Genomic DNA, 16,725 nt, shown 5'->3' with positions numbered 1-16,725 from the left:
GAGCCCCTCTTGGGCAGGGGCTGAGGGGGCCCTGCAAGGGCAAGTTTAGCCTTAGCAGATTCCTGAGCCCTTTTTATCACTGGCCTACTCTCTACAGAGTCTCTGTTGCACTGGAGCTAAAGGGGAAACAAGCCAAATTTTTCAAATGCGAGATCCCAATTCTTTATCGAATTGCCTATAGATAATGGAATAAAAACCAACAACCCATGTGCTTGGGATTTAATGCCTACATAGTTTGGCTTGTTTCCAGACAATCCTGCCCATTCCCTCTGCCTGTTTTTTGCTCTAGAAATACTTTCACTATTGCCTGCATTTCCCAGGATTTTGCAGGTGCTATTCCAGCTTCCAAAATGCCCTTATGGCAAAAACAAAATCTTTTGAGGCCCAGCTCAAAGGTCTCTTTAGAGCCTGCCCTATGCTCTGCAGCCTGTCCTAGCTCCTTATTACTGGTTAGAGTTCTATTACAGCATTAGTAAAGTGTTGAAATTATTTGCTTACAAATCAATGAACCTCTGACTGTTGGCTAAATTCTCTCATCCTAAAGCCTAGGGTTTTGGGGGTGAGGGAAGAGAATGTTTTAATTGTGCAAACTCAGCATTGTTTTAGGGCTCTTAAGATGTTAAGTATTTTTCCCAATTAGAGATACCAGAGTAGTGCTCTTCCCCCTTTCCTTAGGCAGCACAAATTCACCTTTTACCAGGTAACATTGAGAGGCAATTTGGTATAATGGTGAAACTCAAGGCCAGAAAAGTTTGGAATCCAAGTCTCACGAAACCAAGGCCTGATTTATTTCCAGAAAAGCATGTTGGAAATCTGTTGAGGTAACATACAAATCAAGCCTTGATGGATTTCCATAGGAAGGTGTTCTAGGCAGAGATAAAGAACGTAATAAGCAAGAACAAGGTACGCTTGGAGGGGTAGTGTAACAAGAAGGATCAACAGTGGCCCTACAGGGGCCAGCTGGGTAAAGAGTGGAGCAGGCAGGCAAGCAGTAACAATTTGATAAACATGGGTTAAAAAGTCAATTTCTACTTTTGCTATAAAATAGCAACAGTATTAGCACCTGCCAGTCAACTAGTCAGGGACACCATTGGGAATGGTGGTGATGATGGTAAAACAGACCTCTTACAGATTGTTTTCAAGCAGAAACTCAAGCCCAGTAGTGCCAGATATTTTTCAGGATATATCTTTATTTCTTAAAATGTTGGCAGTGAATTAATACTTAAAACACACTGTCTGCCAACCAAAATCCTCCTTTTATGTTGAGTCAGCTTTTTGGCTGCTTGTCTGTAATCTCTGCTTTAGGAATTGACCTAAACCAAAGTGAGTAGTCTGTGAGCTGTATGACCTTCAAGGGCTCAAAGGGCTGTGGAGTGGTGATGAAATGATGTCAAATCCTTTAGAAAAAACTCTAGAAAATACAAACTAAACAGAACTCAGATCAGTAGTTGCTGGGGGTTGGGTGAGGAGGAGAAATTCCTAAGGGGCATGCAGAAACTTCTAGATGGATATGTTCACTATCTTAATTGTGATGATTTCATGGGTATATGTCAAAACTTACCAAACTGCACATTTTAAATATGTGCCATTTACTGTATGTCATTGTATTTCAATAAAGGTGATTTTTAAAGATGTCTTTATAGCAGGAGCAGGCTGTTGCAATTCCTCATTCCACTGTTAGGCCCCAAGTTTAAACACTTTCTTTGTTCACTTCCGAAAAGTCCAGTCTAGGATCATTCCAGAGACGACGCTTTAGAACTTTGCAACAGGTTTTTATTTTTGCTTTATATCTATTACAGTGTTTGAAACCTAAAGAAATAACATTTTCTCTTCAAATTTGGATGTGTATATAAATATCATTTGTCTGGACTCAGCACACTCAATGCCTCGGTTTCTTGGCCTATGTCTGCTCTGAAATCAAGCTTTGTCTGTCTACCCAGGGGCCCTGAGAACTTGGAAAATAGTCAGAGTTTATAGTTCTTGGAAAACTAAGAGCAAATGAACTGCAAAGAAAAACCAGTGAGGAAAATTGGTTTGATTCACCTTCCTAAGATCGGTAGCTGGAAACCCAAGCTATTTTTGAGGGACATCTGGTTTGTATTGGGTGGCTGGGACCTCCTATCCCCTTTGCTTTAGTGGTTCAGTCAAAGGCAATTCCCCCAAAAGTGGGCTAAAAGAGCCCATACCCAACTACAAGGCTTGAGGGTTCTCAGAGAGGTGGACTCTTTAAGGCCATTCTGAGTCAGAGGTTCCCAGCCAGTCTCCGGATATGACCTTTGACTTCCTTCACTGCCCCCAGGGCATGGCAGGATTTGCTTTTCCCAAACCCAGGGGCTGAAAATCTGACCTACACGTGGGAGCAGGGCTAGCATTTAGCTGAGGGGTTCAGGTATGTGCTAATATGGACATCAGTCAGGCTGGCCCAGAAGTAGCGAGGTAGGCCCAAACTCACTGAAGACCTTTATAACACACTACACAAACCTTTGTCTTGGGGTGTTCTGGGCCCCAAATTTAATGCTGCCTCTTCTCTCATACCTAGTTTTGGTTCTGTAAATAGCCCAGGCATGATGCAAAATGCCCTCTGAGGAAAAGTAACAGCTTTAATTCACAGACTTGGTTGGTACTGACCTCAAATTCTTCCCGTGCTATGGTCTTAATCTGGAGGTGGGGTTGGGGGGTAGACAACCGGATGACTGAATCATTTATAAAGGCCTTGGCCAAAGAGCAGCTAGTTCTCAGCTTGTTGGCTTAACAAAAGAATCCAAAAGTTAAGACACAGAAAAAATACTGAACAAGATTGGTCTAGAATCCTAAAACGGCTGTGGAAGAAACCTAACTCTGAGCGATTTCTCAGTCTCACACTCACTTCTAGGATAGTCCTACCTGGAAGATGTTGCCATTGCTTATGAGCATTTCCTATGGTTCAGTGCACTGAGCCTTGCACCCTTTCCCAGACTGCCAGGGAGGCAGACAGTAACACACATTCCTGAGGCCCCCAGCCAGCCTGCTTTCCCTCCGGGTCCCTGTAGTGCCTATAGGGACCTGGAGAATCCAGAATCTGAGCCTACAAGATGAATCTACAGAGGAACACCCAAGATGATGGATACCAAGTTGAGTCTTGAGGAGAAGAGATGTGGCCTGAACATACGAGCTGAGGCATTCAAAGGGGGTTATATGGAATGAGGGAAGTATTGCTAGGCATTTATGCCCTTCCCTTACTAGTTTGCTAGAAACAGGAGTAACTCTAGGATACAGGGGGGGAAGCAGGTAGACACAAGAAAATGGAAATCCATTTCATTCTGTAGACGGTTTTCATTTTAAGCTGGTTTGGCTTGAAAGAAATAAAGTCTGTGCCTGAGCGCCTTCTTTTGCTCTCCCTGACTAAGTATAATAGGAGCTACAATCTGTGCAGTTCAGCTCCAAAAATTGGGCTCCTGGAAAGTGGCTTCCAGCGCAAAGAGAGTAGAAGGAGTAGATCTAAAGGTCCTAGCTAAGGGGGACCATCAAGGGTCCCTGAAAGCTGAGGTCATCAATACCTGCTTCTTGAAAGGATCATTTGTACCCAATGCCCCAAGTATCCAGGATAGCCAGCTGAGGGTGGTACCCATGTGGTTCTACCAGAAGGTGCAGCCAACACCAAGGCCAGGCAATCACTGGGGAGAGCTCAGAAATGAAGGCAGGCTTCTAAGACCAGAGACCCTGTTAGTATTGAAGGAGATGATTTAGGGATGAGATGCCCAGAGAGACTGGCAAAAAAGAATAGCTGGCACTGTTTAAAACAGTAGTTGAACACTTTAGCTAAGAAAAAGGCTCCTTGTCCCCTTAATCCACACCTAGATACCTCCACTCCCACCACAGATCTTAAAATGGATATACTAGCCCTGTGCCAACATATGAAGATTCAAAAACATCTTATCAGGCTATTCCCTATAGCAGGCTGGCAGCCCCTGCATCCCTGTAACAGCATTCAGAAATCTACCAGAAAGCCCTTGACTGCACCTAGGCCAGGGTCTGGAGTCCAGATGGGAGCTGCCCATGAAGAGTGTCTGTCAAGCCTGGGTTATAGAAGTAGTATTTTGCTTCCCAAGATGGCCAAAGGAGAGGAGACACACAAAAGATGATATGACTGCCTCTGTGGGCTGGAAGAACTTCACCTGTTGACTGAAAGGGGGGTAGAGGAAGATAATGGGAAACTGAGCTGAGGAAGACACTGAAAAGGAAAGCTCCTGGAGGCCACTTTTATCTGATAAGAAATCCGTCCTCAAGTGTGCCCTGGGAGACTTCAGCCTTTGAAGTCCTTGGAGGAAACTGGCTTTAAGCAGCAGCCAGAGAATCAGAAGTCTTCCATCTGGTACAGGGCCCCTGGAGGGAAAGTAGGCTTTAGAGGAATAGTTGGGAAAAGCAGGATGTGTATGTCTCACAGTCAGAACCTGGCCCCAATGTCAGGGACTTAACTATTGCTTGAGATGTACAAAGTAGATCTATTAAAGTGCTCTGCCCTTTGGACAAAGATGGGGGTAAGGGTGAGGGTGGGGTTTTTCTTTGAACTGCAGGAGAATCGTTCTGTAATGGAGTCAGCAACCAGGTGAAAAAGGTCCTGCCTCTTGCCTACCTGGGAGACTGGGGGTTGACAGTCATTATTCCCAAGGTGAAGAGTAACATGTGACTCACTAAGGCGGTAGAGCACTGGTGTGACTTCAGTAATAAGCTCTAGCTCTAAACCACCTTTCTCAGAAAATGGCTGTGTGGTTGGATCTCAACATTAGGAGGAGAGGGCAAATTCAAGACCAATGGCTCACAGTGAGTACCTGAACTTCAGATCTGCAAGCAGAGGGGCATGGATTTCACCTGAGCCAGAGGGGATGTGTAGGAACGGGGCAAGAATGGCATTGTTTCTGGAAAGGGAAAATACAGCTTGGAGCAAGGCACCTCTGACTAACTGACCTTGGGGGGAAGTGGGCAGGGCAGACTGTGCCTTCTCACAGTTGGTCTACACTTAGCTGACAACTCCCTCCACGCCCATCCCCAACAACTGGGCGTTACTCTCCTATGAAATCCGTAAGTAAGCCACTGCGGCACTGTGCCAGCTTTACACAAAGAGAAAAGAAAAAAAAGAAAAATTTTAGGATTAAAATTGTCACGAGGGCAAAACCCAAACCAGGTACAAGGATCCCAAACAGGGAAGACACCAACAACTCTCACAAAAGTCCTGAGGCTGCTAAGTTTCTGTGGTAACAGGAGAGGCAGCCATGTGTGGTAATTACGTGAACGAGGGCCTTTGAGACTGAATCTGAGAAGGCAGGCGGCTTTCTGGGTTTTCTGAATAAGCAGGATGCTCAGCAGTAAGAACTAGAGTGGTGACTTCACCACACCCTGGGGTCGTCCTTGCTCCCTTCAGGTACAGAGACAATCAGACCAGGCTGACCTGCTACATAAAGGTTTCAGAGATAAGGGTTGGTCCCAGGTGGTGGCCCAGAACCAAGCAGAGAAGAAAAGGGCCAAGCTTAGGCTTCGTGAGCAAGGGAGCTTCCATATCTCTTTTTGGTCTTCCTCATAGTATCCTACTTACAGAAAATTACAGACAGTTCTTCCTCTGGAGACCAATTAAGATTGACCTACCTAATATATAGACTATAAAAAAATACAGAACTTTCTGACATTCTCTCCTTTGGAAGTAAAATATACACGATCCAACTATGGAAGAGGAAGAAAGGCCAAAGGCAGGGATCCCTGGTTACCCCACCCAATCCATGACACTCTCACTCCAACCTCCTTGGCAACTGATGGGTCACCAGAGCAAGGACTTTCTCCTCAGGAGAAAGGAAGGACCACAGCCCCGTCTCGTGCTTAGGAGAAAATACAGCTACCTCAGAGGTTCATTCAACCTCGAGGGGAATTTTCAAGTAAACAAATGAAGTTGGGTCGCACCATTGGAAGGTGGGTAGGAAACATGGGATCAGTAGCGACACATGGGAAGCCCCGTCCGAAGGCGTGCCCCTCCCCTCCACTCCCGCTGGTGTACTTGCCCCAGGAGAGTGAGGGGGATCTCCCAAACTAAAGAGGTCTGGGCAGGCGTTAGGAGGGAGGGGCCCTTGTCTCATGGTGACCTCCCCCTCAACCTCTAGTCCCAGACAATGCTGGCAGCTGGGATTCCTAAAACCAGGAACTCATGGCTCTTGGAAAGAGCCATCTTAATACAAGAAAAATGTGCAAAAGGAAAAAAAATTAAATAATCCAAGCATACAAGATTAATATTCTGTCAGAGCAAGAACACTTTGTTTTGGATTTCTCCCCTCCCCTCCCACCCCCTACTTCTGGAATATTCCATCTGCTCAAGTACCCAAGATAAGAGTTACACAGATCAGGGCAGAGAACTGGGAAGGATGAAGGAAGATAAAAGGGAAGGAAGTCACCACTAAAGAATAAAAATAAAAAAGGTGCAAAATTGATTACCTCAGTCCTCCTTTGTCTACGCCTGGGCTCCTGGGTTAAAGACACATGTGCAGCCAAAATATAGTGTAAGGAACAAAAACCCAACACGTCCCCTTCTTGTCACAAAACCCAAATGTGAGCCTCAGATGATTCTGTCTGTCCAGAGGGTGCTCCCTCCAGGGAAGGGGGCGGAGCAGGTCAAGAGCACAGTTTCCAGGGCAGCAGAGGTGTGTGGTGGCTGACGGTGGGGGGATGGTTTCCCGCCCACCAGAGGGCTGCTTTTCCGCTGGTTGGTGGTGCTTCCCATCCCATCCCCTCCCCGGAGGCAGACATTATAGCTGGAAGCCCTCCATGGGGGCCTCAGGCTGCTGGAAGATGAACTGCTGTTGTGTTTCATCCACTTGGGGGGCCAGGCTGCTATCATCATCTTCTACACCAAAGTAGTGCTCAATGAGGTCGAAGGCCTTCTGGTAGATCTCCTGGTTCTCATGGCTCTGGAGAAACTCAATTTTATCCAAGCCTGTTGTGGCAAGAAGGAAGGAGGGAGAAGAGTGAAATTTGAATGCTTTTCTATGGGTCTGTGAAACATTTATTTTTCTTTCCCTGAGGTATGCTACTGGTTATAAACACAAGTAGTATGATCATATCTCTCATTGACCTGAAAGAGAAGAGCCAAGATCCCCAAAGGGAAAAGACTAAAATGTCACTTATAAATCAGAGGTTCCAGTCCTGATTCTGCTTTTAACTACCTGTTTGACTTGAGCAAATCATTAGCCTCTCTGAATCTGAGATGAGTCATGAGGTCATCCTGCACTCTTACTGGAACTTGCTAGAAACTCAGCTAAAAAGATGCTTTCCGGTGCCTGTTTCTGTTATCAGTTCTGGAGCTTTCTTTTTGCATCTGTACCATACCTACTTACTGGGTACGGCCCACCCGAAAGAGAACTGATCACTGCTCCTCAGAGGGAGAAGGAACGGATGGGATAAAACCCCGTATTTAGTAATGACCCCCCAAAACACCTACCCTCAGATACATGTACTACTTTGGAGGCCTACAGTCCCCAAGTTCTGACCTAGAACCCCTCTACTTAAGGCAGGTGACGTTGGGGAGAGGGCACGCACCATAGGCTTCCTCGATGAGGCCACAGTAGGGATTGACCCCTGAGCCACTGCGCTTGCCCTCTTGCTCTCCAAGCCGAAGGATGTTCTCCAGTCCATTGAGGGCCACTTGCACAATCTTTGAATCCATCACAGTCAGCAAGTCGCACAGGGGTTTGATACAGCCCAGTGAGACCAGGTACCTGGGGACCAGAGATCTAAATTAATGCATGGCAAGAGAGGTGCGCTGGTCTCCCTCAGACATGGCAGCACACTCCGCAATCCACTCTTACTGAACCTTCATGACCCCCACCTTATATTTCAATCTTCCACCCTCCCCGTGTTACTGGTCAAGTTCATTACCACGTGGAAGGCTGCCAGACATTTCTCCTCCTCGTCTCTAATGTCTCCTTGCTGCGATGTCACCACTCTAAACCCATGATTTCCCTGCTTACAAATTTTCAAAGTACACATCGTCTACAGTCTGGCTCCTTCCCTCCTCTTCTAGCTTTGCTTCCCATCATTCCCTTCCAAGGACACGGCATTCCTGTCAGACATGTGAAGGTCTCTAGGTTTCTGATTGTTGTACCTTTACTTATACTTTTTTCCTATCCAAAAGGCCTTTTACAACCCTGTATTTATCCTTCAAAGCTGACCTTAATGACTATCCCTTTTCTCCTAATGCTTTATGTAAACAGTCATGTGCCACATAACATGCTGGCCTATGATGACAATAAATGACCACATTACTGGTTTACGTATTTACTATACAGTACTTTTTTAATCATCATTTTAGAGTGTACTCTACTTACAAAAAAACTTTGCTGTAAAATAGTACGCTATCATGCTGGCAGCAGCCTCACATCTCGTGCTCACCATGTCTCTTGATTGCATCATGTTCTCTTGTGCTTGATTTAATCTCATGTTTTGTACGGTAGCATGCTGTACAGGTTTGTAGCTTAGGCCAAGAGGCCATACCATAGAACCTACCTGTGGAGTAGGCTATACCATTTAGGTCTGTGTTAAATGCACTCTATGATGTTCACTCAACAATGAAAACGCCTCATGATGCCTTTCTCAGAATGTATAGTATCTGTCATTAAGTGGTGCCTGACTGTACTAAATATACTCCCCTTCCTAGGCTACAGGCTGACGGCAAGACACTTGTCCAATTCCCACCACTACTACTCATGTTGATAATGGAAACTAAAGCCAAAAAAGCACACACACAAAATAGCTTCCTATTTGCTTCTCCCAAGTACCACCCCCAAAAATGATTTCCCAAAGAAGCTGCTTGGAATGAACCATAGCATGGTTCTCCTTTTTTGTATGGATAATTGAGAATTACATAAAGTCTCTGGAGGGTAGGAAGAGGTAGAGGAGAGATGGATGTTTGTGTCATAGGTTTCTATTCTCCAGCAGGGAAAAGAAGTACATGGTCTATGGGTATCTATTCCAGACTCCAATGCCACTCTAGCAGCTTACCAGGTAAACCTCCTGCAGCTGGACTGTGGCAGACCTATCCCAGAAAAGCAGTCTGGAGGTCACATGTAAACCATGAGCCAGGAGGGAGCATACATATATCTCACTATAGGAATGTGATACCTGATCTGCTCAGGGGTTCCTCCTGATGTGGCATTGGTGATGGCCCAGGCTGCCTCTTTCCTTGTACGGAACTCTGCTTTCTGAAGGATTTCAATCAACACAGGGAATATATTTGCATCTATGACAGCCTGTGAGAGGATATGGGTGGGGAGGGAAGAGAAAGTAAATCACATGAAGAGAAATCAAATCCAGCCCACAAATTAGCTAAGATTTAGACATTTTCCTTTCCTGGGAGTCTTCCTTTGTTCTTCCTACATAGGTGAGAGGCTACAGAGGAACGTGGCTTCCGCTACACAGGATCTCTGACTAATAGCACACACTGACCATCATTTCTAAAGGGAAACACATTCTTCTAGAAGCAAATATTTTACAACTTCTCATGTCCCTATGGCTTCCCACCTGACACCCTGCTCCCTGACTTCCCTCCTGCTTGTTCTACCTGTATTTGAGCTCTGTTGCCAGCAGTGATATTTGAAATGGTCCAGCAAGCTTCCTTCCGGATTGACTCCTTGGGGCTGCTCAGCAAGTGGAGGAGACAAGGAAGGGCTGAACAGTTAAGAATAACCTAGAACACCAAAAGCACAGGAAACAGAAGAAAAATTAGATAGACTTAATCAAAATTAAAAAGTCTTGTGCATCAAAAGATACCATCAACAGAGTGAACAGGCAAACCACAGAATGAGAGAAAACATAGGCAAATCATATATCTGGCAAGGATTAATATCCAGAATATATAAAGAATTTCTACAACAATAAAAAAATGAACAACCCAATTTTAAAAATGGGCAAAGGATTTGAATACATTTCTCTAAAGAAAATATACAGATGACCAAACAGCACATGAAAAGATGCCAAACATTACTAATAATTTGGGAAATGCAAATCAAAACCACAGTGAGATAACACTTTACACTTATTAGGATGACAATTACAAAAAACCCCAGAAAATACAAGTACTGAAGGGTGTGGAAAACTGGAACCTGATACTTTGTGGGTGGGACTGTAAAATGGTATGGCCACTGTGCAACAGTATGGCATTTCCTTAAAATCTTAAACATAAAATTATCGTATGATCCAGTAATTCCACTTCTGGGTATACATCCAAAAGAACTGAAAGTAGGGACTCAGACAGATAACTTGTACACCAATTTTAATGCAGCATTATTCACTATGGTCAAAAGGTGAAAACAACCCAAGGGTCCATCAATAGATGAATGGATAAACAAAGCGTTGCATATGCATACAATGGAATATTATTCAGCCATAAAACGGAATGAAGGTCTAACACATGCTACAATATGAATGAACCTTGAAGACATTATGCTAAGTGAAATGACCTGACACTAAAGAACAAATATATATGGTTTCACTTAAATGAGGTACCTAAAGTAGTCAAACTCAAAGAAAGTATGGTGGTTACCAGGGGTTGGGGCGAGGGGGAAACGGGGAGTTATGTTTTAATGGGTACAGAGTTTCAGTTTGAAATGATGAAAAAATTATGGAAATGGCTGATGGTGATGGGTGAATAACAATGTGAATGTACTTAATACCACTGAAATGTACACGTGAAAATGGTTAAAACAGTAAATTTTATGTTACGAATAACTGCACATGCACACACGTAAGAATGACTTAGAAAATGAGAGTGTGGGTTTCAGTGCGATTGCTCATCTAAATTTGTCAAGAATCCCACAGAATTATGCCAACCACTCAAGACCCAACGAACACCCTGATCTCTAGCCTTTGAACAGAGAACCCTGTTTATTGTACCCTCACTGGAGTTGATATTAACATGGGGTACTATCCATGGGGTCCTAAAGGTCCAGGAAGTAGGGGTAAGGTTCCATAGCTTTTAGTATCTCAAAGGGACCATGACTCAAAAACTGTTAACTATTACCTTACAATGTCCCAGGTACTAAGTCAGGTTAATTTAGTTTTCCTTCAAAAGCACACAATGGATGATGATTTGCTTCCAATTTATAGAAGAAATGAAGGCAACCAAGTTGCCCATTATCATACAGAAAGTGGCAGAGTGGGAATTTTTCACTTAAGCCCATGCTTTCTGTCCTAGACCATGCTGCCTCCCATCAGGACCAAAGCCCTTGGTAGGGAAGGGTTCTGGTCACAGGCAGCTCTCTTCTTCCTCACCTGGGTCTGGATGTCATCCCCAGTGACGATGTTACCCACAGCTCTCAGGGCAGGAGAAGCCACCTTGTAATCATTATGCCTGCAGAGGAGGGAGATTGGATTAGCAGAGGCCAGCACACGGTACTCAGCCCTACTGACCACCAAGACTGACAGCACTCTCATGGCTCCTGACCTTTGGACAGGACAGCAATTCTTTAGTCTGAGCTTGAAGAAGCCTAAGGAATCTGTACCCTTTCTAACTGAGACCACTCACATTAGAAGCTCTACCAATCTCCTGCAGACTCCAGAGTCTATGACCGCCTGGATCTTCTCGTTGGGGCCATCGGACAGATAAGAAAGGGCCCAGCAAGCATCTGCCAGCAAGTCTGAGTCGCTGCTGAAGAGTAGGCGAGACAGCACAGGCAAACAAGGGGAGACCTGTTGGAAGCAGAGAGGGACTCATAGGGGGACAGGGCTACATCAGCTTTACTAATACTAACGCTGCTGTCCCCTCCTCTACAAGTAATTCTAAGCTCTGGAGATCTCTACTACATTTAACCATCAGGCCAAACTTTTCACTTTACCATCCAGGCACACAAGATCACCTATTTCATTGACAATCGCCTTTTTCAGTTTCCCATGGATTGACTCTAAGGGGTTCCCCAAAGACTTGAAAACTCCCCGTCCTATGAAGGAACCTGCTATCACTCAGGAACTGGTAAGAAGTTCTCTCACCTTTGCAAACTCTGGGGGTGGGTTTTTCCCTCGGCAGAGGTTTGACAGTGCCCAGACTGCGTTCCGTGTCATTGTCAGTCGTGTGGACTTTGTAAGGAGTCTGAAGGAAAAAGCAAAGCCAGATTCTGAGCAATGATGTCCTCGGCGTAGGGCTGTTGCCAGTGAACCCCAGGAGCAAATCCAATCAGACCCAAGACTCTAGCAGCTTCACTGTTTCTTCCTACCCATAGACCTAAGTTAACTGAGCCTGTTTGGGCCAGGAGGCCAACCTACATCTTCACAGAGCATAATGACCAGCAATGTCTAGTTAAGATCATAGCTAATAAGAATAGAGGGCTGGATCTTGAGTAAGCCTTCAAAGCTTTTAAGATAGGACATACTGTACCCCTAACCATGGCCACAAGTTCTAAATAGGAAGTATCGCTCTCTTTGGAAATAAAAGCTGAAGGTCTAATATGAGGGCTCTAGCCATATAGTATGGAATGCCTTTCTGTGAAGGGCCCAAGAGTTATCGTGGTAGCCCGTAAGACTGCGGTCTCTGAAGAACAGTTCATTATTCTGGTTTAGATGTAATGTAGCTCTACGTTAAGGGTATGGGAGGGAGGGATGGGAGAAGGATCCAGAAGACCCTTCATGGGGTCTTTGACTGGAGGTTTATAACAGAGCTTTCCAATATACCTATGCATAAACCCATAGCAAATCAACAGCTTCTGTAGAGAAGGCTGAATTCTTCCAGATGGGCTAGTCCTGCCTCTCTCCCCTGGCTCAAAACAAGGCAGGTATGACTGACATGAGATTCTAGCGCCATGAAGTGAGGAAGCCCAAGATCCACTTTGGCACAGACTCGTGGCACAATATCCTTGCTTCTAAAAGATATCTGTCTTTTTTTTGGCAATCAAAATGCACTCTTAGCATTTTTGTATTTACTTATCTTTAGGTAAGTTGCCCCCAAAAGACCTGCCCCATGGCTGGCCTACAGATGCCCCAGGTGCAGATGATCATTAATTACTCACGTTAACAAAGGATTAAGGATGGAACAGTTCAAGACGTAATCTCGGCAAACGGAGCTGTCTCCAGCTATGTTTCCCAGTGCCCAGACTGCCTGAAAAGGGGATGATGGAACCGTCACCCACAGGCCTAGTGACTTCTGTGAGTACTTTATACTCACAACTATAGAGCAAGTACCCAACGACAATCAGGACGAAAGCCATTCTCAAGGCCCGAGACACATAAAACGAGCTCAGATACCCTCCCTGTTGACACCCTTTTTGAGCACTTGCCCTAGGAGGACCTTTCCTGTTCGAGTTCCTGAGTCAGTGGGGAAGACAGGCTGATATCTGTACTGCAGCCAGAGAAGCCAAACCAAGATCTCCCTCTCCCCACCCCCCAGGAAAGGAGACAGTGATTGAAAAGTTGCATTCTGGTAGCATCGTAGGACCGATCCTATTGCAATGGAGGAAAAAAATTCCAGTATCACTCTCCACTTCTATCCAACTTGCAAAAATCCAGTGGAAGAATTGGAAGCTGTTATTTTTATTTCTATGATCTGTTGGTACTGAGAAATGGGTGCTGTGGTGTCCTCTTTCCAATGCCATCTCTGATCCAATGCCAAATGTGTGGTATTTTTCCCATACCAACAATCAATGCTCTGACACCAACTGTATGTCCAACAAGTCAATTCAATTCTGACACTAACTCTTGGAGTTAGCGCAGACCCCACAGGTTAAAGGCTTATTCCCACAAAACTGCCCCCACTTTAGACACCAGCTGCAAATCCCAGCCACCACCAGTACTTCTGACCCAGTGGCTATAAATTTGGGAGTTCCCAAAATTCCCTCCTCAGGTTCAATAATTCACTAGAGGTTCACAGAACTGAGGAAAACACTTTAATACTTACATTTAGTGGATTATAATGGATACCACTTATGCAAAGGGAAGGGATGTATGGGGCAAGGAGTGGGGGTGTCACAGAGCTTCCATGCCCTCTCCAGGCAGGCCACCGTCCCAGCACACTGATGTGTTCACCAACCTGGGAGCTCTCTGAATTATCACTGTTCAAGAGTTTTTATAACCCAGTCTCCAGCCCTCCTCACGTCACTGGGGAGGCTGAGGTGGAAAGATTGGGGGTTGGAGCTGAGAGTTCCCACCTGCTAATCCTATGTTTGGTTTTTCTGATGACCGGCACCCCACCCCCAATCCTGAGACTATTTAGGGGCCCCACCCTGAGCCATCTTATTAGCATAGACTCAGGTATGTTCCAAAAGGGCTCATTATAAAGAACAAAAGACACTACTATCACTCAGAAAATTCCAAGCGTTTTAGAAGCTCTTTGCCAGAACTGGGGACTGAGACCAAACATATTTATTATACTATAAGGTACCATCAAAAATTAAGCCAAACCTGACCATTACCTGTTCCTGTACATCCTCAAAGTCCGAGTTAAGCAGCTCTATAAAAATGGGGACAGCCCCTGCTTCAATGACAATTTTGGTCTGCTGAGAGGTTCCAGAGGCAATGTTCGTTAGAGCCCAGGCAGCTTCAAACTGAAACGGAGATTAAGCCATGATTGAGAAGTCATTCCAGACACAGCAGCCATGCCTACCAGCTGGCTCAGAGCAATAAGGCTCTTGATCTTGATTTAAAAAAAAAAAAAAAAAAAAAACCAAAGCACAAGCCTTTTCCTCTCCTCGCTTTAAATGGTAGGAAGAGGTGTCGGCAGCGACATCACAGAATGGGAAGGTGGACCTGGCTTCACAGTCCAGGTCTAGTCCTGCACCCAGGAGTCCTTTAGCAAACCACTTTATTTCCCGAGCTTCACTTTCATTTCTGAAACCAGGATTAGAATGAGATGGGTCTCTCCAAGTCCCTTTCAGCTGAGTTTCTATTAAGTTCCAACAGATTGACTCACTACCCATATCTGAGACGAGAAATGCAAAGAGGCTAAATGATTTGCCTCAGGTCACACAGGTAGTTAGAAGTGGACTAGAACCTCTGATTTATAACTGAATGATCAATCTATCATAGCCTGGTATCGTTCCTTTGAAATTCTTTTAAGGAACAGGTTTGGGCTCTTATTTGAGGCAAGACTTCTGAGGCAACTGATAGCTTCTCTTAAGGGTTTCCTCATGTTACTTGTCTATTTCCTGAGAGAGTCGTCTGTAGAAACATCCCACTACAATTTTTTGGAAGTAGGGCTTTTGTCTGGTACCCTGCACTCCAGGCCTCACCTGTAATGTACAATTCTCATTCCTCTTCAGGAACTCCACAAACCGATCCACCACTCCTGGAGTGTTGATAACTTCATCTATTGGAGGACTAGGCTCTGGAAGAGGGAGAAAGGAAGGAGAGAGAAAGTCAGGATAGGCTTTGGCTATGACTTCACTGGGGTCACCCCACCATCCTTCCGAGATACCCCTGACCATCCTCATCCTGATAAACAGCCCCAAACCCCCTTTTGGTGAGGTGGTTTTAACAATAACCAGTCTTTGAACTGTATCACACAGCTGGGATGCTAAAGACTAAAGCCCGTCCTAATTTAAGTACACTCATCTTTGGTGTACTGAACCTAAGCAAGTAATTAGCCGTACTTACTTAAGCAAGTAAGGAAGTAAGAGAGAGAAGCAAGCCCAAGGGATGAGCAACCCTACTCTAAATATTTCGTCTAAACATTTCCCTTCTAAGACCAGCATTCTTTTCTTGAGAGGACTGCTTAATATACTGAGGCAAGGAGTGTTTTTCCTACCATATATCAAACTTTTACTGAGCATGAACTATGTGCCAGACACAGTGCGAGGTATTGAGGATACAGTAGTGAAAAAAATCAAGTCTCTGCCCTCATAGAGCTTACATCCTAGTGAGGAGAGACATTCTATTATGATAGATAATAAGTGTAATGGGAAGAAAAGAATAGGTAGGGCAGGGTAGAAAGATTAAAACTGCCGAGGGTGGGGGATGGCCTGTAATTTTAGATAGGATGTCAGGGTAGGCTTCGTTGAGATGACAGTAGGATCTGATCATAGAAGTGAGGGAGTTGTCACGTCGATATCAGACAGAGGGAATAGCCACTGCAAAGGTAAGAATGTACCCGGCTTATCCAAGGAACATCAAAGCCAGTAGGGCTAGAGCAGAGTAAGTGAAGGGGAGTAGTTGACGAGGTCAGTGAGAAGAAACAAGACACGAAATCACGTAGGGTCTCTCTGGGGAGGACCAGGCTTTGTACCTTTGGAGAGCAGTTTCCGGAATTTCTGTGTGGTTGCTAACTGCAGGTCAGAATCATCAGAAAAAAGCATCTCTACCATCTCTCTTGTGATCACACTCTCCTAAAACATAAAACAGGTTCAAGACTTTGCAAACCAACACTAGAACCAAATATAAGCACATAATCCTGCATGGCACCTTGCTTTCTAAAGACCTGAGGGCAAGAGGACGGCATATCAGACAGGTTCAGGAGAAGGTGTTTGTTTAATCCACGGCTGCTTCAAGTTGGGACATTTGAAAGTGTTTCCTAACTTAGGAGGCAAGTGATGGCTTCCCTTAAATATTTCCTCAGGTGTCTCCATCAGAGAGGAATCCTTGTTGACTCTTTAAGCTGACCAGCTACAAAAGGGCCCATGGAAGAAAGAGCTTAGCATGGTTGTCAGCAAAACTATTAGATGATGTGGACTGCTCAATTTCTGTTCTGCAGAAGGAGGTACTTCCCAGGCCTGGCTGAAGCAAGGGCCTTCCTTA

At 44.9% G+C, this 16,725-nt stretch overlaps 1 protein-coding gene across 2 annotated transcripts in view; it reads right to left on the bottom strand.

Annotated features, from left to right (window-relative positions):
- Nucleotides 1-1,751: 1,751 nt before the first annotated feature.
- KPNA6 (karyopherin subunit alpha 6) overlaps nt 1,752-16,725 on the bottom strand; it is a 39,062-nt gene continuing 24,088 nt past the window's right edge. For both annotated transcript variants that reach the window (XM_033113815.1, XM_033113816.1), the window contains exons 4-14: nt 16,217-16,316; nt 15,225-15,319; nt 14,409-14,540; nt 13,011-13,099; nt 11,998-12,097; nt 11,537-11,700; nt 11,284-11,362; nt 9,575-9,700; nt 9,136-9,263; nt 7,555-7,733; nt 1,752-6,952 (exon numbers count right to left, since the gene is read on the bottom strand). In XM_033113815.1, coding sequence (XP_032969706.1) covers nt 6,765-6,952; nt 7,555-7,733; nt 9,136-9,263; nt 9,575-9,700; nt 11,284-11,362; nt 11,537-11,700; nt 11,998-12,097; nt 13,011-13,099; nt 14,409-14,540; nt 15,225-15,319; nt 16,217-16,316 — 1,380 coding nt within the window. In that variant the 3' untranslated portion in view covers nt 1,752-6,764. The remainder of the gene's footprint in view (nt 6,953-7,554; nt 7,734-9,135; nt 9,264-9,574; nt 9,701-11,283; nt 11,363-11,536; nt 11,701-11,997; nt 12,098-13,010; nt 13,100-14,408; nt 14,541-15,224; nt 15,320-16,216; nt 16,317-16,725) is intronic.

Source organism: Rhinolophus ferrumequinum, chromosome 9 (genome assembly GCF_004115265.2).
Source record: "Rhinolophus ferrumequinum isolate MPI-CBG mRhiFer1 chromosome 9, mRhiFer1_v1.p, whole genome shotgun sequence".
Taxonomy (NCBI): domain Eukaryota; kingdom Metazoa; phylum Chordata; class Mammalia; order Chiroptera; family Rhinolophidae; genus Rhinolophus; species Rhinolophus ferrumequinum.
The sequence above is the reverse complement of the archived record's forward strand: the minus strand, read 5'-3'. Positions and strand labels throughout refer to the sequence as shown.